This window comes from Mustela nivalis (assembly GCF_964662115.1).
Source record: "Mustela nivalis genome assembly, chromosome: 10".
Lineage (NCBI taxonomy): Eukaryota > Metazoa > Chordata > Mammalia > Carnivora > Mustelidae > Mustela > Mustela nivalis.
This window is the reverse complement of record NC_139029.1, coordinates 24,558,401-24,582,753: the sequence shown is the minus strand read 5'-3', so window position 1 is coordinate 24,582,753 and position 24,353 is coordinate 24,558,401. Positions and strand designations below refer to the sequence as shown.

The 24,353-nt window shown below is 47.6% G+C and overlaps 1 protein-coding gene across 4 annotated transcripts in view; it reads left to right on the top strand.

The window, feature by feature from the left end:
• CSMD2 (CUB and Sushi multiple domains 2) overlaps positions 1 to 24,353 on the top strand; it is a 607,752-nt gene that overhangs the window by 55,474 nt on the left and 527,925 nt on the right. For all 4 annotated transcript variants that reach the window (XM_082686557.1, XM_082686556.1, XM_082686555.1 and 1 more), the window contains exon 2: positions 4,082 to 4,298. In XM_082686557.1, coding sequence (XP_082542683.1) covers positions 4,082 to 4,298 — 217 coding nt within the window. The remainder of the gene's footprint in view (positions 1 to 4,081; positions 4,299 to 24,353) is intronic.

The following is a 24,353-nucleotide window of genomic DNA, read 5'->3' as shown; positions in this document are numbered from 1 at the left end:
GAGTGTTTGCTTATGTCCAGTCTAAGATCTGGGCCCCATGGCCCATCACCGGGTCTAAACTAGGGGAATGAATGAATGAACAAATGAATGAATGAATGACATAATACAGTGATATCAACAGGCAGATTTTAAAAACAAGTAGATCTGCTGCCTGTGTCGATGAGGGGAAGTTTAGGGAAGTGAATTATGGGGCTCCTTTGAAGATTTATTACATTATTGTGACTAAATATTTTCTGTTTTCTGGGCCACTTATGTCTTCTTTTGTAAACTAAGTTGTTCAAGACCCTGTCTGATTTTTCAGTTATAGTGCTTGTTGTTTTCTATTGCCAGGTTCTTTGTATATTAAGGCAATTACTTTTGTGCCTAACATTTTTGTATCCTTTTCTCTTCTGTTTCTATTTTTGACATATACATACTTCTTGCACAAAACTATCAGGCTTGTAGTATTTTCCAGTTTTTCTGCTCAGAAAAATAGATCAGATAATAATATTTGTTTATATATTTTTTTCTAATAATTTTTTGGACTTGATTTTCTTTTAACATCTAACTCTTTTCTCCATCTGGAATTTATTTTAGTAGATGGTATGAGTTGAGGAGGTAGCAGTTCTTTTCCCAGTTAATTTGGTGACCATGCAGAAATGTTTATATCTTTTCTCATTGATTATTTTAATGTTGCCTTGTATGTATTTCAGTTTTTATGTGTGTTAATATTGTTCCCACAATACTAGTTCATGTTCTGCCAGTCTTCTCTTAGACCACCATTCCGCTGTTTTCATCAGCATCATTTGGTGATTCTGGTTAGTATCTTGCGGAAGGAGGATCCTGCATTTACTACCTTTTCAAAAAATATGCATTGTCTGTGACCATCTATTTTTCTACTTAAACTTAGGTATCGTTTTACCAAATTTAAAACAGGTCATTGGGCTTTTGATCAGAATTGCATTTAGCTTACAAATTAACTTTTCAAAAGGTTAATGTTCTAAATTAACCTTTCAGTAGTTCGTCTTTCTGCTCAAGATGACGTTACGTCTCTTCAATTATTCAGTTTTTAAAAATTGCTCTCTAAAAGGCATTTTCATACAGTGCCTACTCATTTTTTACTGAAGTCATTTCTATGTCTTGCATGCATTTTGTAGTTATCATAAAGAAGAACTTTTTTCTATATTTTTAACCGTTACTGGCATATGGAAATGGTATTGATTTTGTAAAATTATTTTGCATTTGGCTACTTTACAGAGGTTTTTTTTTTTTTTTTTTTGTTATCAGTACTAACAGCTTTATAATTTATTTCTTTGGGTTTTGGGTATATTAAAATATCATTTGCAAATCACTTTTTTTTTTTTTTTTTTGGTGGGTGTTTATGTGAGTGTGTAACATGAGTTAGCTCTTCCAATAAGTCAGGAACCCTCACAGATGACAGTAACATTTCTGTCTCATTCCTGATCTTAATCAGGTGTTTCACTGTAACTATGATGTTGGTTATTGTTCTAAAATGGATGCTGTATCATGGTAAGGAAATCTTTTCCCTAATTGCAAAAGCTTATTTTAATCAGGGTTAGCCTTCTAATTTTACTAAATGCGCATTTAGCATTTATTCAGAAGACTTTAACTTTTTTTCTCATTTAATGGGATACTTTGTGTTAAGAGAGTTCTCAATGGTAAAGTCATTTCAGAGATTAACTGTCCTTTGTCAGTTAATCCCTAAATGGGCTTTAAAAAATTTAGTGTTGAGTCCACTTGTCAGCATCAGAGTTAAGGAGGGAGGTGTGCAACGTGACTGCTCACGTGTGAATCCCTTTTGTGAATAGCAGTGTGGTTTGGGCTCCATTCCTTAATTTCTCTTTGCCTTAGTTTTTTGTCTGTAAGTAGACATGATATTGATAGTATCCATCTTGAAGGGCTGTTGGTGAGGTTTAAACAACTCAGGCTACACAAAGTTCTTGGAAGAGTGTCAAAAACACTCACTAAATACAAGCCATATATTAATTATTAGAAATTTATTAGAAATTATTAGAAATTTGCCATGTGCCTGATACTGAGTTTGGGGTGTGGATTCAGAGATAGGAAAACTCACATACAGTCTCTCTTCTCATGGAGCTTACAGTGTGACAAGAAGATCCTTATGAAATAATGACATGGAAGCATAGAAATTTGCTTCTGTGATAAATGCTATCAAGAAGAGGTTATGGTGTCATGAGAACTTATAATAGGGGTGTTGAGCTAGTCAGGGAGAGACACTGGACTGAGATCTGAAAGATAGATATGCCCAGAAGGTAGGGAAGAGTTTTCTAGGAAAAGAGAAAAACATATGCAAAGGTCCTGTGGTTGTGCAAGGAAGATAGTGTGGCTCATACAAAAGTTGAGAGGGTGGCGTTTGACTGGAATACTAGCAGACACTGGGTTTGAGAGGTCAGTAAGGGTCAGACCATGCAGAGACCCTCCCTGGCTTACAAGTGATTTCCTTCCTTACTGAAAAGCAATGAAGAGTCATGGAAGGTTTGATGTAGGTTGTGAGGAGGGGAGTAATCTGATCAGATTTCTGTTTTAAAAAGATAGCCTTGGCTGCAGTGTTGGCAAGGACCAGAGTAAAGGTGGTTGACCAGTTAGGAGGTTATTATGGCAGTCCAAGAGAGACTGGTGTGGACGGGGAGGTGGGGAGTGGAGATAGAGACAGGATGGTAGATTGCTTGGGAAGTTGTGATGGAGAGGAAGATGTCAGAGGAGAGGGAGGGAGGGGGACATCACAAGCCTGAGCATCCCCGAGGAGATGTTGGGGCTGGAGCTCAGAGAGAAGTACAGCCTGCACTGTGAAGTTGTAGGTTGTCAGTGGGCAAATGGGGAAGTCCTCCAGTCTAGACAGAGAGGAGGAGAGGCCCCAACATGGAACCTGGAAAGGGGCCAGAGGAAGAACAGAGGGTGTAAAGAAGGAGAAAGCAGTGGTGTAGGAGAGAGCTTTAGACCACACTGCTCTAAGTGTGGTCCCCAAGAAGAAGTATCATTGCATCACCAGGGATCCAGTGAAGAGGAACAGCTTTTGGCCCCAGCAGGATGCTGTCCATTGGAAGGTCAGAGTTCACCAGGCACCCAGAGTGCATGCATGGTGAAGTCCGAGACACTCTGGCCTGATAGGAGTGTTTCCAGAAGGAGGGTGTGTGTGAGCAACAGTCTTAGAGGCAGCAGAGACAGAGGTCCGTTAAAGGGAAGACTGAAAAATAGCCACTCGACCCATCAGTGACCATAGCCCACCTGCTTGGGTGGATCAGTAGGGCCCGAAGGCAGAAGTGACAGGTCTAGAGAGTGAGTGGGAAGTAAGGAAATGGAGACAGAAAGTATGGCCAGATTGTGTTTTCTAGAAATTTGGCAGTGAAAGGGAAGAGAGAGACAAGACTTGAAGGAGTGCATTGGGAATTATTTTCTTGGTTATGGAGTGGCTGGGAAGAATGGGAAGGCTCCAGTGGAGAGGAAATGATTGACATGTGTAGTGTATGCAGGAGAGAGACAGGGGTCAGGTTCTTGGTGGGGAGGGGGGATTTGATTCCAAGGGCAGGTGGGATGATGGAGCTGGGGTGGTTCCTCTGTTGGGAGAAGGAGGACAACCTGGAGAAGATTGAACGGGTGCAGGAATGGGAAGCGGGGCACGGGACCAAAGATTCCCCCTTGTGGCTTTGTTTTCTCTGCCAGGTGGGAGGAGAGACAGGAAGCTTGGAGGAGGGGCCTGCAGAGTCAGGAGAGCCTGGAAGTGGAGATGGTTGCAAATCATCATTCTGGCATATGACGTTCTAGACAGGAAGCCTGTGTTCTGCCCCGTCTGGTGACTTTTAGTTCCAATTCTTTGAGCCTCACTTTCTTACTGCACACTTGTTCTGAGGCTCGAGTCCAATGATGCACATTTTGTCTTCTGCACAGTGCATGACACAAGCAAACCTAGGCTCCCTCTGTCACCCATCCTTCTCTCCCTCTGTGCCCAGCCAGGGACAGCCAAGGAAACCCATCGGAAAGCGGGTGAACATTGTTCCCATTTCTCTGGAAGCTTCTAGGAATTCTTCTGGCCACACTGACCTCCTCCCTTTCTCTCTCCCAGGTCAAAACTGCACGTTCCAACTGCAAGGTCCCAACGGGACAGTTGAGAGCCCAGGGTTCCCGTATGGCTACCCCAATTACGCCAACTGCACGTGGACCATCACCGCAGAGGACCAGCACAGGATCCAACTCGTGTTCCAGTCCTTTGCCCTGGAAGAGGACTTTGATGTCCTGTCGGTGTTTGATGGCCCGCCCCAGCCAGAGAACCTGCGAACCAGGTACTGTCCGCCCTCCTCCCCACAGCCGACAGCGGGGTCCCGAGCCAAACCTGCTTACCAACAAAGCCCTCTGTTCCTATGGGCTCTGCCCTCAGTTCCTCTGCTTTCTTTTTTTTGTTTGTTTTTGTTTTTAAGATTTATTTATTTATTTGACACAGAGAAAGAGATCACAAATAGGCAGAGAGGCAGGCAGAGAGAGAGAGGGAAGCAGGCTCCCTGCTGAGCAGAGAGCCCGACTTGGGGCTCAATCCCAGGACCCTGAGATCATGACCTGAGCTGAAGGTAGAGGCTTACCTTTGAGTAAGGTAGAGGCTTACCTTTAAGTACATTGAGCCCCCCAGGCGCCCTAGTTCCTCTGCTTTCTTTACATTTCCAAATTCCTTTCTCCAGCTTAGAAGTGCCCAGTAGGTGGGACTGATGGGTAGTGTACTTGGGAAGATGAGATAGAAGACACAAAGTGTTAGAGAGAAAACCAAGTCTTTCTATTAAGACAGATTTTGTATGGATTTGTGTGTATGTGTATGTAACTATTGGTGTGGATTCTTGGCACGCATGGAGATCTTTTTCCTCCCCCTGGACCCAGCAGATACGTGTTAAAGGCTAATAGCGATCATGGCTTACATCCTAGACTTGAAAACCATCAATACTTTGTTGGAATTTGCCTTGCATTTACATGGACTTGACTGGCAGTGTAGAATCAAGAGTTTGGGGACAGGGGCATCTGGGGGGCACGGTTGGTTAAGGTCTGACTCTTGATTTAAGCTCAGGTCAGGATCTCTGGGTCATGAGATTGAGCCCTGCATCGGACTCAGTGCTGAGTGCGGAGTCTGCTTGTGATTCTCCCTCTCCCTCTACCCCTCCACCTACCCCCTCAAAAAGGTGTTTGGGGCAAAGTTCCCACTCTCAAACCCCAGCCTGGTCACTGGAAGAGAAAACTCTGGAGAGGGCTTTCCTGTCCTGCTGAGCTGTCTTCCAAGGGAGAGAGAGATCCCTTCGAAGACGGAGACAGGCAGGGAGGCTCCTGCCTGCGCAGACGGCCAAATGTGTCTGGGACAGAGGTCAGGCCCCAGAGTTCTTGCTCTCCAGCTTTTGTTGACCTGGTGCACGACTGTGCTCCCTGGCCAACGGTGTCCTGGTTCTGCCAGTCAGGCTTTGGGCTCCCCAGGGAGCCAAAGGGTTAGTGGCTTCCCAGGCAAGCCCCGGGGAGCTCGGGGTACTAATGAGCAGAACAGTAATGAGCCATTCCCTGGCAAGTGCTTTAACTCTCGAGGCTTTGTTCAAGATGCTCCGTGCCCTTAGCTCATGAGTTTCTGGAGCAGGGTCACAAGCAGCATTTATAGGTCAGCACCAGCTGTCTCCTCTCCCGCTCCCTGCCCTCTCAGGGAGAGGTGAAGGCAGAGGTGAAGCTGCCAAGCCTGCTACGGGGTAGGGACACCTGGGGCCCCTCTGACTAATAGCTCCTCCTGGACAAGGCTGGGCTTATCCATCCCTCCTGGACAGTCAGCGGGTTTGGCGCACGGTAGGTCTTCAGTGACACTTGGCGGGGGGACAGGGACTGCAGTCCTCGTCACTTGTTCACTGCGCCACTAAGTCACGAGCACCCCTTACATTCTAGACAGTGGCCTGCGTGCAGGGGACGTGGCAGCAAGCACAACACAGCCACTGTCCTCACAGGGGCTACCTGCTCATGGGGGTGGCGGGCGTGGATGTGAATATGTGAGCTGAGCGTTCAAGGGCATCGGAGCTTGAGATAATATGGGACTGGGGCCGGAGAGGCTGGATGAGGTCGTAAGGGAGCAAATCCTCACCACTGGGTGCTGAGCTCGGGCGACACCAACCATGGGGCCCCTGCGTAGACTTTTGATGGACGCTGAATGAAGCTGAAAGATGGAAAGGCTAATGGGGTGCTTCGCTCGGGTGTGGACAGCTGGAGGCTGCCTTGGGTTCTGTGTCCTGGAGCTGTTCCAACTTTCTTGCTTTAAGGGCCTCACAGACGTGGTCAGACCTCTGCTTTCTGATGCTTGGTTTGCTCACTGGGAGAGTGAAATCCAGAACACCCATTGGAGTAGGGGGACTGGTCTGGCCTGGAAGGGCGGGGAGGCGGTCCTGGGAGGGAAGGCCCTGGATGTGTTCCTGGCCCCAGCCAGCGTGTGTGTGGAAGAGGGCCCTGGGGTCTGTGGCTTCACTAGGTCCCTGCTTGGGTTCCCCCTTTCTGGGATCTTCCCAGTCTGTTCATTTCCTTTCATTTCAGTAGCCAAGGGCCTACAGGCTTGGCAGAGGGGAAAGAGGGCTGTGCCTCTTGGGGTCCCTGCAGCCAGAGGAACTCCCAGCTTGGAGGGCCGTGGGTGGGGAGATGACCCCAGAGGGCAGCCCAGATAGCGGGAAGGAGCGGGATGCGCATGAGTTCCTTGAAGGTTGAGGAATGGAGCTCCTTCCGAGAGTAGAGGGGACGGGCAGCAAGTGTGTGTTTGGTGGGGACTCCTGGGTCCTGGTGAGTTGTGTTTTTACATGGTTATTAGTCTCTTCTGGTTTTCTTCTTACTCATGAATCAGTTTCTACATGTATGTTTGTCCAGAAAATCATCGGTTTTATGGAGATGGTCAAGGGTCTCAGGCTAGAGTCATCCACAGTTTCCCCACCTCTCTGGGATCTGGGAGCAAACCTTCTGTCTGGCCTTTGCTCCCACTTGTTTGTGTTTTGTTTCTTTTTGCTCAATTAGTCTTGTCACAAGTTTGCGTGTTTTATTGGTCTTTTTAGCATTCTACCTGTAGGGGTATCAATGTTATTCTTTCTCTATTATCTAACTGATTCATTTCTGCTTTTATCTTTATTCATCCTTTTCTCTCTCTTACCTTGGGCCAATGTTGCTCTTTTGCTGATTTCATGAATTGAATTAGTTTCATTATTTCTTGTTTGGAAACAAAAACCTTAAGAGACATTTTCCCCCAAGTGTAACTTTGACCGTATCCCATAAATTTTGATGGATAGTCATTATTTTAGGAAGAGTCTCTAATTGTGGTTTTGTGCCTTCCTAGACTCTAGGGTTGTTGTTTTTTTTTTTTTTCTCAGATTTTCCAGTTATTTTTTTTATATTTAAAACATTATTATCTAGTTGTATTGCATTATGATCAGATCATGATTTCTACTTTGGAGAATTGGCTGACTTTTTCCCCCACAGTATAAGATTGCTTTTTTGTAAGTGTTCTATAAGCATTTGAAAGAAATAATTTTTGTGAAAGAATTTGTGTTATTAACATTATGCAGTTTTTCTAATTTCTTACCGCCTGATGAGGTTTGTCAAGGATAAGCGGTGCATTGTTTTCACATTTGCACTCTTGTTCTTGTCAATTTATCCTTTTATTTCTAAGTTTTTACTTTATATATTTTGGTGCTGTACTCTTCAGCACGTAAGTATGTTTAAACATTAGATATTAAGAGTGAATTTTATGTATTTTTTCAATACAAAAGTTATCTTTAGTCCTCCAGGTTTTTTTGTTTTGTTTTGTTTTGTTTTGGTCTTAAATTCTACTTTGATGCTAATATAATAACCACCTTTGTTTCTTTGGGGTTTGTATCTATTGGGTCCCCTTCTTTCCCAATTGGTCTGTTTTTAATATCTCTGCTATTGTTTTAGTTATGTCTCTTAGGACATCATATCATTGGACCTTTTTTTTTTAAGAATTAAAAAAAATTATTTATTTTAGAGGGAGAGAGAGAGATACAAGAGAGAACACAAGCCACAGGGTGGGGGAAGAAGGAGAGAAATAAGAGACTCCCCGCTGAGCAGAGAGCCGACACGGGGCTCTATCCCAGGACCTTGGGATCATGACCTGAGCCAAGGGCAGGCACTTAAGGACCTAAGCCACCCAGATGCCCCTGGATTTTTATTTTTAAACCTTCACTGGGAGTCTGTTCCTTAATAGGAAAGCTTAATCTACTCAATTTTTTGGTGACAACATATATGTTTGTTCCAGTGTAATACTTAATGCTTTCTGTTCTTAAGTTTCCTTATTCTTATTTACTATTATTTCCTTTTCTCTACTTTCAAGTACAAGTTTTCTTTGCCTTTTCTGTGATTTTGGTTCTACTAGTGGTTAAGTTACTTCGTGAGAACACATTTTTTAAAAAGATTTTATTTATTTATTTGACACAGAGAGAACACAAGCAGGGGGAGCAGCAGGCAGAAGGAGAGGGAGAAGCAGACTCCCCACTGAGCAGGGAGCCTGACACGGGGCTGGATCCCAAGACTGTGGGATGACCTGAGCCGAAGGCAGATGCTTAATAGACCGAGCCACCCAGGCGCCCCCAAAAAACATTTTAAGGTGTATTTCTCTGTCAACATTTTGTCTGGCTAGGCTTTTTCTTAACTGGGTCATACCGGCATTGCACCTTGTAGAAATTCCTTAGTGTTAGTAGCATATAGGTATCTTTCTCTTTTTCCTAGTTCCCAGAACAGATGTTTATACTGACTCTTTTTAATACACCTCCGATTATTTCCATGAGAACTTAGGGGCTCAGGTTGAAGGGGAGTATAACATGTTGGCTTGGCTATCCATCTTCAACTGGAAGTTTCTCTTAGGAATTTTTATTCTTTTGATGCTATTGTGAATAGAATTGATTTTTATTTTATTTTTGGATTATTCACTGCTAATATATAGAAGTACAGTTGGTTTTTGTGCATTAGGTCTTATGTCCCATGACCTTGCAGAACTTGTTATGAACAATCCTAATTTTTTTTTTTTAAATCTGTGAATACATGTTTTTGTTTTTCCCTTCCAATCTAGACATCTTTTAGGGTTTTTTTGTTTGTTTGGTTGAGTTTTTTTTTTTTTTTTTTTTTTTTTTTTGCCTAACTGTACTGGAGATGATCTCTAGTGTAGTCTTGAATAGAAGTGGTAAAGCTGGACATCCTTATTTTGCTCCCGATCTGAAAACATTTAGTCTTTCGCTATTAAGTGTGATGCTAGCTATAGAGGATGGCTAGAGGCGCTTCGGAGGAAGGTTTTAAGCAGAGGATTTTGGCATAGCCTGGCTGCAGTGGGGAGAAGGCACTGGGTTGGGGGCTGGACTGGTGACCGCCAGGCCAAGCAGGAGACCGTGGTAGCCTGAGCTAGACCAATGGAGAGAGAAGATGGCGTGGCTTTGTGTGATGTTAATGGAAAGACATTGTCCCTGAAGTTAACGGTGAATTTGTAGGGACGGTGGAGTGAAAATAAACAGAAGGAGGTGGAGGGTGACTCCACAGTGTCTGGCCTAAAAGCAGAACACAAGCGAGATCCGTGTGTGGTGAATTCTGTTCTCCCAGAAAAGGTGTTCTCACGGCATAGCAGGGTCTCTTCTGTACGGACGCCTTTTCTTTATTCACTGAGCGGAACAGGAGGGTCCCATGCTCTTATGATGTCTTCCTGTGAAACAGTGGAGTACAGTGGCGGCAGGCCTGGATTTATACCCAGGTGGGTTCTGCATTTATTAATGTTGTGACCTGTGCAAGGTCTGGCTTCTCGGAGCCTCATCTCTAAAACGGAAGTCACACTGCCCAACTTTGCCCGTCAGCCCCGGCTACAAATCTCTTCGTGCTCCAGCAACGGTATTTGCTTCCTTCCCCGCCCCTCTGTTCCCAGACCTAGGAACTCAGACTGTTCTAGAGGTCTTTGGTGTCTGTCCTGACACTGTTTCTCTAGACTTCTTAGATCACAGGAGCACAGGTGTGGAGCACGGGCGCTGGAGAAGGAATGGGCCTGGAGTTGTCACTCACTGTAGGTGGTATTACTGAGCCCCTGACCACCTAGTAGTAGGGCGAGAGCAACGGGAAGTCTGCAACAGGCTTCTCTGTGCCTGGAGAGCCTGTGGCTTGCTGTGTTTATTGTTTACAACTCCGCAGGCTCAAGTTTTGCAGTTCTGCTGTCTGTGCAGCTGGAATGTGCTTCTCCTTTCTTCTTCTCTTACTCCAACACTGATCTTTTCCACTTGGTGGATACATTCCAGCACAACGCTGAAGGGTCTCCTCTCCAACTTAATCCCCAGCCCCCTTAAACTTACTTTCTCCGGCTGCTTGCTCATGGGCTGTGTTACTAGTGACAAGCTTGCTAACTGGTTGGGTCTAAGTTCCTTGAGACTGAGAGTCAGGCCTTCTACCACATTTTGCTGTGGCAGAGCCCCACAGTGAAATATATCTCTTGCTAGTGCGTGACGTGAGCTTGACTTCCAGCTGTTCCTTAGCCGCTGGGCATCCATTGGTCTCTTTAACTCAGCCTCAGCATCCCCATCTATGAAGTGGGTACATCAACATCTGCTTCATAGGTTGGTTGGTGGGATTAAATTAAATCATGTGTGTAAATCATCTTGAATTGTATAAGGTATAAACAAAAGGAATACTTGTGTATTTGGAGAAGAAAATCAGAAAACACAATTAAGCAAAAAGACATCTCCCCCCCCCCCCCCCAGTAAATGCATAAGTCATGTGGCAGAGCAATGGTTCTCAAACCCCAGGGGACATTTGGCAAGGTCTAGGGACATTTTTGGTTGTCACAGCTGGTGGGGTGGGGGGACTGTGGCATCTAATGGGTCAAGGCCAGGAATGCTAAACATTCAGCCATGCCTAGGACCGCCCCCAGGACACATGCTGGCGGTGCTGAGGTTGAGAAATCCTGATGAAGGTGATGGAGGGGTTAAAGCCTTTGGCATCAGACATACTTAGGTTCTAATCCTATTTCTAGGTCAGTGACCTCGGACAAGTGAGTCAACCCAGGTGAGCCTCAGTTTCCTCCCCTGCAAAATGGGGAACTCTGGGTGGTGCTCTGTGCTGACAGCTGCACCTGGCATCATCAAGGAAGAGGTGCCAGGAGACACTGCGCTCGGCTCGTTCTCTATGCAGATGCCATTCATCTCCCAGCGACTCCCTTTCTCTACCAGGAGTTCAGAGCCATCTTCTTGAAAGCATCTCACATTTCATCTAGAGCTATTCACAAGCAGCAACATCCCAGGGTGCCAGAAGGCAGCGTCTGGCTGCTTGAAATTAAATTTACAATAGAAGCTGATCAGATTCTTCTCATAATGGATCAGGGTGGGAAGCGAGAGCAGAAGCTGGTCTTGAAAGCCTCAGAGCCTGTAGGAGTTTGGAAATTAGCAAGAAAAGAACAAAGAGCCTTCCAGATAATGCAGTGTCAGCTCTGCCTGGATAAATTACCACAGCGATCCCCCCATCTCTGCTTTGGCACAATTAGATGGCCTTTCCGTGCTGGCAAACGTCCTGTTGCATTGCCGTTTAATGTGGGATGAAGTTTTCTAATGAAACACGTAATCTACGGAGACGCCGCTAATAAACAGCGTCACTGTGTATCGGAGGGTTTAGAGGGCGCTGGTGATGACTACACCGGTTAAGCACAGCTAAGCATCCCTTAATTTAGACATTTGGGTGCAAGTGATGGGAAACACTACAGCTCGTTCCCTCAATTACCGGCAGTACGCATTCTGTCGTCTGCCTAAGGTGGAATGAAGTTTAAGTCATTTGGAGCTGGTTGCAGATTTCACTCAACTGGCGTTAGGCACCTGTTTGGAAGTTGTAAAAAATGCACCAATTTGCCAGATTTACTATCTTATAAATCTGTATCACAGCCGAGGCCCCTAAAGGACCCGTCTGTTTGCATTCCTTAAAAAGTGTTCCTTGCACATCAATAGGGCAGTCCTCAGAGAGTCCTCTCTCTCCCCAGAGTGCCTTGAGAGTGTGCTCCTGTGTGCAGGAGGTGGCTGGGAGGGCCCAAGGGGGTGAGGGGGCATGCTTTCTTTGTGACTGCAATGGGTCAAGAGGACGCTGGAAAGGGGAAAGGAGAGATGGTGGCCCTGGATGCTGAGGGTCCAGCTACCGTGCGAGACACGGTCATTCATGGCGTTTCTTCAACACCTCATGCCTATAGGAGCGCCAAGTGCTGGGGATGCAGGAGTTAATAGGGCAGCCTCTGCTTTCAAGAAACTTACAGTCTCTTTAGGGGGGACAGATAAATACGCAGGCAGCACAAGTCCAGGATGCTGCACGCTCTGCTCCGGCTGGGGCAGCTGATGGCCTTGAGGGAGCTCTTTGCAGATACTGATCTATGGGCCTGGGATGTCCTCCCTCCATCTGCCCCTGTGCTTAGCTATCTTACTCATTCTTCGTACCTCAGTTCACTTGTCACTTCTCACTCTGGGACTCCTCGGAGCAACCCCCACTTCTCCACCTGGCCAGACCCTCCTACGATTACCCTCCTCCATGCCTCCATCCTTCATCATGTGTGTGTGTGTGTGTGTGTGTGTGTGTGTGTGTGTGTGTGATTCTGTGATTTGTGTGCATCTCCCACAGGACCGCGAACCCCTTGGCTACGGAGACTGTTTCTGTTTTACTCTGTGTCGTGTCTCCAGGGCCTGGCTGATGGTAGGTGCTCAGCAGATATTCAGGGAATGAATACATGAATGAATGAATGAATGAATGCTGTCTGGAGGAAGGGTCACTCACCTGGCAGGGCATGGAGGGAAGGATGAGAGCAGTGTTTCAAACCAAGAGAATAGTGTGTGTACCAGTCCAGTAAAGCAGAGAAGGTGAAGTATAGGATGAGAGTGGGTTCATCGTGGGGTGGGCTGTAGTGGAGAGGTAGGGGTGTGGCCTCGGCAGAGCACCAGGGGCCCTATACACCATGCTGGGGAACTTGTCACGTATTCTAATGAAAGTGGGGATGCACCAGAAGATCTTAAATGGGCACTGTATGTGTTATCTAATCATTCAATAGCACCGTCATGAAATCAGTAGCGTTAATTTCATTGCCAAATAAACGTCTGAGGTCTCTAAGCTGCCGAGGGGCTGAAGGGGGGGGGTGGGCCACAGGTCCCCTGGAGCCAGAAACGAGGCTCTTTTCCCCACACCAAAATGCTTCCTTACCACACTCATTTGCATTCATTTCATTTCCTTTTTAAAAATTCATTCCGTTTTCCTTTTAAAGCAGCTTCTTTGAAATAGTGAAAGTAGTAAGCACTCACTACTGTAGGAAAGTCAGGCAGTCCAGCAGTGTGGAGTAAAATGACGGAAGCGCCTCCTTCCCCAGGCCCTTGTCCCAGCCCCACTCCCGGGAGGTGACTGCTGTTAACAGTTTGGTGTGTGTCCAATTTCTTTTTAAATAAAGATTCATTAAACTGCCCGTGAGGCTTATTGGGACATCCATCAGCCCTTTAAAAATTGTTCTGATGAATTAAGTGTAAACTAATTAGAAACATGGATTCAATTACCCTCGAAACACACAAGGGCTTAATAATTAATAGGAAGAGGGCTTGAGGCCAAAGGCATTATGGATTTTATCAAACCCCTAACATCTGAAAAGTAAATATGTTTGATTCACCCTAAATGCTGGCAGATTCGCCATCCAGAGGCAAACCTGTTGGTACGAGCTTTGTGTTTAATCAGGAAAGTTATCTGTGATTAATAAAGAGTCAGCTGGAGTGCGTGGAAGCCGAGATCTGCTGGTTGTTGCTGGAGATGACAGCCTGGGACAGGAGAGCCTGTCTCTCTGGGTTCCTGGAGTCAGCTCTGTTCATGATCTCTCACCAGGCTGGCTTTGGGGGTGGTGGAGGGGGTAGCGGGTCCCCTGAGGTCCCCTGTGAATTCACTGATCCTTCTTGTGGGTCCAGAGTATCTGGTGAGTACTGCTGGGCCAAGAAACCCTGCAGGATTTTGGGGGGAACATGCTGTTTGTCCCCTTGGACTATGAACTATGTTTCCTTAGATGGAGTTGGAGGAGAGCTGGTGTGGCAGGGAGGAATGAATATTTACTTGCTGTGCCAGCTGCTCTGTGTACCATAGCTCATTGAATCTGCAAAGTTTTCCCGGAGGTAAGAATTATTGTCTCCATTTTTAATGCTAGGGAAACTGAGTCTCAAAGAGGCTACGTGCCTCGGGGTGGCTGTGTTCAAAGTCCGAAATCTGCCTAACAGCCAGGTTCACACAGGTCTGCACAACGACACCAGGGCTGAAAGGGGTGGTGGTGGAAGGGCAGGAAGCAGGGGCTCAGGAAACTAACTGCCGGGACCCATGGGGCAGCCATGTGCTCCATCACCTAATGCCAAAGGGTGGGTTTGGGCGGACGTGGTGGGGGGAGGGGTTGGCAGCAGGTGCTACATAAAGCCAGGTGGGCAGCAGTGTCGGGGTCCTGAGCAATCTCTCCATTCACAGTAGGACCCTGTGGTTCAAGGTCAAAGTCAATCTTTGTGGCAAAGCTTCACCTAGCTTGTTCGCCAAGTCTGCTACTTAAGAGCAGCCAAAATTTAAGGCCCCATGGAGCCCGAGTCTCAGGCCAAAAGGCCGCGCTAGCTCATCCCTCCTCATGACTGGTTCTGCTCGCCGTCTTACCAGGCGTTGGTCAAAGATGCAGCATTGCCCCAGAATGGAGTGGGCCACCCCTTGACCTTCATCTGCCCCTTTCTTGCAAGTGGTGGCTGACAGGGGCATTGCTGAGATAGGAAAGCGCCCTCTCATTTATCCTCGTCGCTTATTCCCTGAACCTTTAGCGCCACAGAAATCGCTGTGCAAGAACCCTGTAACCCAGGATATGGGTGTCAGGGTGGAGGCAAGCTTGGACATGGAATTCTAGCCTTCCCTCTCTTCATCAGTAGAAACGGTACCCAAACAAACCACCCCCCAAGTACGAGTTCCTTGTTCCCTGGGAATTAAAATAAATGTAAAAGGAAGCCAACTGTCAGCTTTTCAGCGAACCAAGAGCCAAGTTATTGCTTCCTGGGGTGGGTGTGAGCTGCCGCAGGGTGTGGTGCCCTGAGCCAGGCGTGGGACAAGGAGACCTGGCTCATGTCCAGCCTGTTTCCTGACTGACTTCACCAGGTCTTTGCCTTTGGAGACTCAGCAGTGTCTTCCTGACTTGTCCGTGGAGGGTGTGAGTCCAGAAAGCCTCCAGAGCTTCTCGGAGTTCTGAAATCATGGGATTGAGTCTTGCTGGAAACGTATGGGGAAGGGCTATGAAATACTCTGCATCTTCTTGGATTATTTCTATCCTCCTCGTGTACTGCTCTCAGCTCTGTGAATAATTCTACCGTTTGTCTTTGGCATCGGGGTTTGTTTTCCAGGGGCCCGTCCAGCAGCGTGACAGAGAAGGCTGACTGCCCACCATTATTCTTGGTCATGTCCACGGTCTGTAAGAAGCAGCAGCTTCCCCTGCGTCCGGTGCTGCCGTGTGGTTTAGTGGTCAACAGAAGGTGGATAGAAGTCATGTGTACCCCTCCCAGCCTGGCCCAGGAAGGCTGTCCTGTGATCTTGTGTTCCCTCTTCTTCTCTGGAGTCAGGAGATGCTTGCATGACTCTTTGAAGTAATTTGTATTTGAAACCCACCTGCTCCTGATTGGCTGAATTTTGTACAAAAGCTTTGCTCTCTGAGGGCCCCGGGGCTTGTCTGTTGCTGTAGTCCGTGTTTTCTTAGCCTTTGTGAGCTCTGAGTCCAGCCACTGAGGATGGTACTACAGAACCTAGAGGGAGGTGAGGATTCTAGATGGCAGGATCCATGAGCTTTCCAGAATTGACATTTGGTCTTGTTTGCTTTTGGGAGAGATGAAGCTCCTGGACAGTCTGGCCCTAGTGCCTAAAACTGAGGCCATTGATGCAGAGTTGAGATATTCTTTAAAGGAGTTTTTTGTGCTCCTGACTTCTGGTGGATTCCTCTTGGCCTCGTGTGGTTCTGGCTGTAGTCCCTGTCTCCATCCCATCTCCTGGGGCTTCAGCTGAGAACACATCGTGGTGTGGTGGCTCAGAGAGAGGCTTTGGAGCCAGGCTGCCTGGATTCATGGCCTTGCTCTGCCTCTTACTGGCTGTGACTTTGAGGAAGTCCCTTGTCCCCAAGTCTCATTGTCACTGCCATAAAGTTGGGATTCTAGTGGCACCTATCTCGTAGGAAAGTTGTGAATATTCAACTACCCTACAAGACCCAAATACATAGCAGGTGGCTGGGCTTGTGGTAAGCCCTCAGTAGATGCTTATTGTCTTGTCATTATTGTCCTCCCTGAAGCTCGGGTCCCCGCTACCACCTCCTTGGTCTGTCCCCACCCCATTTATCTCTTGCCGTGGTTATCACAACAGCCTCCCACCTCTTCCCTGCTATGCCTTGGGTGTTTTCTGTCTTATCCCTAATACCAGAGTTACAAGGATCTTTTATTTTCACATTTTTAATTTTTTTTAAGATTTTATTTATTTATTTGAGAGAGAGTGTGAGCAAGAGAAATAGAGCACGGGTAGAGAGCAGGGAAGGGCAGAGGGAGAGAGAGAAGCAGGGTTCCTGCTGAGCAGGGAGCCCAACACGCAGGATCTTGGGTTCATAACCTGAGCCACCCATCACTCAACTGAGCCACCCAAGGAGCCCTCTTTTTTAAAAGAACAATCGTTGAATTGAAACATATAGAAAGAAACAGTTTGAGATTTACAGAGAAGTTGGAAAGATGGTACAGAGAGTTCCTATATGTGGCTCACTCAGATTCCCTTATTATGAACATCTCACCTCTGTGTGATACCTTTGCCACAGATAATAAACCAATACCGATTTATTGTTATTAACCTAAGAACATATTCTATTCAGATTTCCTTAGTTTTTACCTAATGTCCTTTTTCTGTTCCAGGATCTCCCCCAGGGTATCTTAGATCCTTAGGCTCCTTTTGGCTGTGACGGTTTCTCAGACTTTGTTTGTTTTAGATGATGGATACTTTTGAGGAGTACTGGTCAGGTTTTTGTAGAATGTCCTTCAGAAGGGATTTGTCTGTTGTTTTTCTCATGATTTGACTGGACTCCTGCTTTTTTATTGTTTAATATTTTATTTATTTACTTATTTGAGAGAGAGAGAGAGAGAAAGAAAGCAGGCTCACAAGTTGGGGAAAGGGGCAGAGGGAGAGGGACAAGCAGATTCCCCACTGAGCACAGAGCCTGATGCGGGGCTCGATCCCACAACCCTGAGCTCATGATCTGAGCCAAAATCAAGAGTCGGATGTTTAACCGACTAAACCACCCAGGCCCCTCAAGGAGTCATGTAGTTTTGAAAGGAAGACGGTGTTTTCATCATATCATGCCAAGGGTACAGATAATCGACATGACTTGTTCCTGTGGATGTTGACCTTGATTGCCTGGCTGAGGTCCTGTATGCCCTGCTTCAAGGTGACTCCTTTCTCCAGCTGTCCTCTTGGAAGGACAGTGCCACACCCAAGGGTAGAGCATTAGGTTTCATCTTGAGAGCAGAGTAACTGCACGAACTATTTGAAATTCTTCTGCAGGAGAGATCTGTCTATTCTCTTCCATTCATTCATGCATTTATATCACTATGGATTCATAGGTCCTTATTTTTGTACTCTGGGTTCTAATCCAGTACTGGTTTATTTATGTTGTTGCTCAGATTGTTCTAGCCCGGCCCCCTGACACTCCTGTAGTTGGCTCCTCCTGTCTCCTGACATTTCCCACCATCATCAGTCTGTGTTATGGATGTTGGTGGTGCTGCTGTTTCATCAACACTCTTGGGAGCAATGAGCTTGGGTTCCCTTGATCAGAAAATGGTATTAGACCCCGAGATCTGGCTCTGCGTGTACCCATGACTTTCGGGGCATCACTGCTTCTGGACCCTCTTCGCTGCCGGAGCAAGGAACTCTCTATGTGTACACCAACCCGTGTATATACACAAAACCATAAATATTTTTATGTGCATCCATCTGTGTCTCTGTTAAGTGAAACATGAGTTCATGCTGATATCTCCAGCTCTACTCCAGTACCACCTGGATCATTGTTGCCTCTTTCCCTTTACTTATCTGGAACCTCCCACACCGCCAGGGAGACACCTGGCTGCCCCCATCTGCTGTGCATTTACTTCATTGTTCAATTACAGGCTGCATGTATGGTGGTACCAGCACTGGGAACCCGTGCTCCCGTGGGAAAGGACTTTTTCAACTAGAGGACGGTCATTATGCTCTGTTCCTTTTGCCTTTGGTTTCCCAGATTTCACTTGATTCAAAAGTTCCTGAAGATAAACACTATGGAGAAAATACACATCAGGGCAGTGATGTGACATGTAAGGGGTGAGATCTTAATAGGGTGGCCAAGGAAGCCATGTCCCATGAAGGTGACTCTCATCTAAAAGCCTGGAACAAAGTGAGTTCGGTGTCTCCATCGATCTGAGGGTGGCTCCAGGGGACACCTGTCACGTTGGGTTGTGTGTCTCACGTACGTTTCCATCTCAGGGCCCAGCAGGTCTGTTAAGGAAAACTAAGGGACAGGAAACATGTTTATCAGTAACTTCAGGGGACATGAAAGACACTCAGGCCCATGTTATGGGCACCTGTCCTCAAGGAACTGCAGCGGACTGCGGCTTCCTGGGGACGATGAGAAAAGCCATGAAGTCAGAGAAGGGATTTCTGAACTCACGAGGCCACCAAGCATCGTGGAGGCTGGCGAAGCAGGGCGTGCCATCCCACCTGAAGAAGAAAATGTCTGCACAAGGTTTCTATCAGTGCCCTCCCCTGTACCCAGCAAAGTCTTTCACCGAACCCTCCTGGTTCCACCCTTCCCTGCCCACTTTTGCCCCTTTCGGCTCTCACTGGGCAGCAGCAACCTCATCAGGGAAGGAAGTCTGCACATTCGGCTTTGCCTCCTCAATTTGATTACTTTGTCCCCGGAGGCTCTCGACTAGTGATCTGGGGGCTTTGTGGGGCCCTGGCTGATCAGAGGAGGCATATCCAACCTCTGTCTTCTTGGGGATCCTCAAGCTACCCATCACAGTCAGGGTGGGTCTTAGACTTCTCTAAACCCTCCAAGGTGAAGGACGAAGTTGATACCTTTCCAGCTGCATTGCAGTCATGGCAGGAATTCATCGCGTGGTCCCTAGATGAATGCCCTACCCCCCAGCGGGGCCCTTGTGGATGGGGGAGCCAAAAACAGAAAGAGTCCCTGCAGACCAGGGCAGGTGCAGGGCTGCTCCTTGGGTCTCCTCCCTGCTCTGTGCGATGGCTTCAGCTTCCCAGACTCGCCGTGTTACTTGCTCTCCCTAGTCAGCCAGTACAGGCCTTTCCTTTGCTCCCATCTGGCAGAGGAGAAAGCTGAAGTTCTAAAGGATGCATAAATGGTGGATGATAATACAAGGCAGCCAAGTCCTCAGTGTTTTTGATCTGCTCTGGCAGTGCCCTCCAGCCATATAGACTGTAGGGTCCAGTGAGGGGCAGGAGAGAGGCAACCTGGACACAGAGCCAGCGGTCCTAGAGGACTGGAGGAATGAGAGGGAACCTTGCAGAGATAGGATTTCTCTTCCACAGTCTACCCCTTCCTCCCTACTGGAATTTACCTCCACTTGGGCAAAAAGGAGAGCAGAAAGGACTAACTGGCTTTCCCCCTGCTGGGCTCCTCCTTCCGTGTTGAACTAGGTGAGGGCCTTGATGTGGCAAAGTCTTTGTAGAACCCTGAAGGAGTGGGTTCCTTCTATTTTGGAGTATGTAGAAGAGTAAAGATTTTCTTTAATTAGATAGTGCCGGATAGATTTAATTAAAGCTTCAAACCTGCAATTTTCTTTGTTTGATTGATCAGTTGGTGCTGATTGCCTGGAGTAATTACGAAGGGGGAGGTGGCGTTTGCGAAGTCTGGTGGCGATAAAGAAGCAGACTGAGTCAGCTCCTGGGTACTTGGTTGTCGGAGTAGATTCTGCAAAGGCTTAAATTGCACAAATGTTTGTTCGTTGGCCAAATGAAAAATAAGGTGTTTAAATTACACTTTTGTCTAAAGCGTGCTCCTGGCTGATGTGCTTCTATAGAAAGGTTTCCTTTTACCTCTTTGCTCCAAATGTAATCACGTGCCTGAGACCAGGCGTTATTCTGTTATTTTTATCTTCTTTTTGGGGGGGAAATAATTGAAGCACATTGTGGGGAGTGTCTCGTAGTGACCTCTTTTATTTATTTATTTTTTTATGGACTTAAAAAAAATTTTTTTAATTTATTTTCAGCGTAACAGTATTCATTGTTTTTGTACCACACCCAGTGCTCCATGTAATCCATGCCCTCTCCAATATCCACCACCTGGTTCCCCCAACCTCCCACCCCTAGCCCCTTCAAAACCCTCAGATTGTTTTTCAGAATTCATAGTCTCTCATGGTTCACCTCCCCTTCCCAATTTCCCCCAACTCCCTTCTCCTCTCTAACTCCCTATGTCCTCCATGCTATTTGTTATGCTCCACAAATAAGTGAAACCATATGATAATTGACTCTCTCTGCTTGACTTATTTCACTCAGCATCATCTCTTCCAGTCCCGTCCATGTTGCTACAAAAGTGTAGTGACCTCTTTTAAATCTCTAGAGCCCGTGGAGGTTCAGGTGAGAAAGACCACCTCTCCTGAGCTCTGCATTTAGGGAACCCATGGCGTTTTGGAGTCAGGAAGCTCTGGGTTTGAATCCTAGTTCTGTGACCTTGAGCAATACTTTCTCTTTTTCCCCCGAGCCGCAGATAGGAGAGCTGTGGAAAGGATTCAGTGAGCTAACATTTGGGTATCTAGTGTCTGGTTTGCTGTGGGTTCTCACTGGATGTGTCTCTTCCCCGGCCTGGGCTCTGTCACCTCACCGAGGTCCCCACTACCACAATTGAAGCTCGGTGAGCTCATGAGAACAGAGCCATCTTGCTCACCATTACAAAATTACCCCCGGACGACAGCCACAGCTTAGTGCGTGGCTGTTCTTAGCAACTGTCTATCCTGTGGTGAAGAAGTGAATGAAAACCCTGTGCCTTTAGGGGCCCCCCACCCACCAAAGTAGGTGACACCAGGATAGGGGGAAGAGGAGGCTCCATCCATAAAAGCCTGCGGGGTCCTGGTCCCCACTGGACACAGCCTGAAGGGGGCGGCGGGATCTGCTGTTCTGTTTTCTTCAGAACTAGTCAAACCATGCATGGAAACTAAGTTGACTTCTTCAGTCATACACTGGAAGGGGGTGTCAAGGCTGTTGCCACACGGAAGACCAATGTTTGAGTTGTTAGAACAAAGCAGGCTGTGTAAATTGCCAGTACATTCTGTGTATCACCTCAGAAGAATGTCTCCTCAGGCCAGAAACACTAGAGGCAGAGAAGAGCAGCGTGCTCATAATACCAGTATTAGGGGAGCCGGATTGTAATTTTTGTTTTCTGCTTTATTTGAAGATGTTTCTGTCACATAGCGTGTTATTTGGACCATAAGAGTGCATTTTCAGTGGATGTAAAGTTAGATGTAAAAGAAAAGCAAAAAGCCTCCGTGTGTTACTCCTCACTCTTATCCGTAGAACACGGACAGACGGAAGTTCTTCCAAAGGAGAGTGAGCAGGACGCAGGGAGATTGGGTCTGTGTTGCAAGAGGGAAATTGAAGGACTTTGGGGGTGTTTACTTGGAAGAAGGGGGCTCGCAGTGGAAGTGATGGCTGTTGTCAAAGGCCCAGGAAAAGGCTCAAGAGCCGACATCAGGTGGCCACACTCAGGCTGCAAAATGGACATGACAGGACCACAGACTTCAAGTTGTGGCCAACACTCGCATCCCTCTAGAACCAAGACCCCTTGCTTCCTGCTTCTGGAAGAATCCATGCAGAAAGTGGGGCTTGCAGGACTGCCCTTCTCTGGCCCACCTTGCCTTTATACTCAGCCATGACCCCTGGAGTTGGGGAAGTGGCATCCCAGTAACTAACCTAGACAGGAGCCCGAGGGGAGGTTTTATAGACCCAAGATCCCACAATTCCCCCAGAGCTTCTGGGTGATGCTGGTGTGGGTTCACGGCCCACCCAGCACCCAGCAACACCTCTGAGGCCCTTTCTGGCGGCTCCTAGGGCCCTGGCTCCCTCGAACGGCAGCATGTTGGTTGCTTACGTATCCGCACTTGGCCCATCCTTTATAGAGTCTGTTAAATGAAGAGGAACCAAATAAGAATGAAGAGTGAGGTGCCAGTGAATCCAGGCACGACTTGAGAACTGTGTTTTAACAACGATAGACCCCGGCACTCATTGCTCAGATTCACATCTGCACATGTTCCTATCTGTGCTCGCGACTGTTGATCATTTGCAAATAATGCTCTGTTGTCTTAATCCTACTTTCATGGCTAATGATGTGTGTTTCATTCTGATCAAGCGTAGACGTAGAGTAAACATACATTTCTCAATATACTTCCCTCCGATCACTACCCAGGACCATGAGTCATTGAAAGAAATCGAGTGTGAGGGAGCCAGGATGGTGTCTGGCGCCCGTCCGGTGCCGGCAGTCTTCTCTGGCGGCCCGCTAAGGACCTAGAAGGGGCGAGCCTGCTCGTCCTTGCTCATGCCCTCCCTGCTGGTTGAGGGAGCCCCTGCGACTCTCTGATGAATGTCCATGGGCTTGAGGGAACTGCCAACACCAGTGATCACCAGCCCGTGCAGAACTGAGTTTCTCTCTTGTTTCCAGGAATTTGTGATGTTTCCAGTTTGATTATCCAGGATCGCTCTCCACTGCCCCCACTCCTGCTCAGCAGCGGGCAGCGTCGTCCCCCAGACCTTCACCCCATCTTACCCCAGGCTGACTGTGGAGAGGCCCCATCCTTACCAGAGGGTAGCTCAGGGCTTGGCCTCCTGGGCCCAGGCTCTGAGCACCCTGGACTCTTACGTGTCTGTTGTGTGGTGGTATGCTGGCCCCCCAGCTAGGCCCAGGCCCTCTAGCGTGGCTTTGGACGCCACTTGACTTCTTTAGCCCACTTCTCGCAGCAGCTGGCCTCTCCCCCTGCCTCCAGGTTGCAAGTCAGACACGGTCCCCAGGGCCCTGCCAATCTCCAGGCGGTGAGCCTCCTGTGTCCCCACTCCACCAGGCTGGTGGCTGAACCCCAAACGGCCCTTCCCCCTCCCTTCCATCCCTTGCCCCTCCCCTCTGCCTGCTTCGAGGGTGTTTCATGATGCGAGTGAGCAGGGGATGCTGAGGGAGGGGTAATGCCAAGACAGAGAGTGGGGAGCAGGAAGGCACAAGCAAGGAAGAGGGTGGGATGAATCAAACGCTGGCTTTGGGACAGCAGTTCCTGACAATAAAAATGAACAATGCCATTATCTATATATGCAGCTGTATATACACCCCGTGAGGAAGGTGTTAACATCTCCACTTTATGGATGGAAACTGAAGCCGGTCACAAAGTGACTTACTGAGATCACGTAGCTGATAAATGGCAGAGTCAGGATTTGGACCTGGACTGGCAGACTTCAAAGCTTATAGTCTTAAGCTCTCTGCGATCCTGTCCCAAGTTTCCACCTTGGGCAGAGTGGGGTCATGGGCCCCCCATGAATGTCTGATGTTAGCCATGGGCTCTCCCCTCCCCGCCAGGTAGACACACCATCATTTAACCATGTGCATTCAGTTGTGATGGGTGGATGCCTAAACCCCATGGGGCCCATCTTTGTGCCTTAGGTTTGAAGGCTCCTGCTTTGGAGGCGGTGCCCATGGATGGCGGTAAGAGCAACAATAGAGATTTATACTTTGCCGAGTATTTACGATGTTCTAGACACAGGGCTAAAAGCTTTCTGTGAATTACCTTGTTTACCCCTCCCAACAGTTTCAGGAGGAATTCTCACCCCCATTATGCAGATGAGAAAGTGGAGGTTTAGAGAAGTCGACTCACTATCCCCAGCTCAAGCAGCTAGTGAGCCCCACAGAGGAACTTAAACTGAGGTCTGGTCTGCGCGCTCTGATGTCAGTGCCCTGTATGCCTGCAGCTGCCCTGCTGAAGGCTGATGGCACCTTCGTCCCTTCGGGGAACAATTTCTGGCGGGTGCTTCTTGGAGATTCTCACCCCCAACCTAGGCCTGCTGGAGTCTGCTTCACCATCACTTGTGCACACGGGTGACCCGTGCACACCCAGCAGAGTCTTTCGTCTTGGAGAGCAGGAGGACAGCGTGACAAAAATAAAGGACAGGTTGGGGGGCCCAGGGCAGAGCCAGCCAGGGAAGAAGGAGGAAGATTTGTTCCAGGAAACCTAGAAGACCCCCACAGAGGAAAGAACAGTGTGAGGAAAGGAGGGACCGAGGGAGGAGCCTGAGGAGTCTGTTCTTGCAGAGAG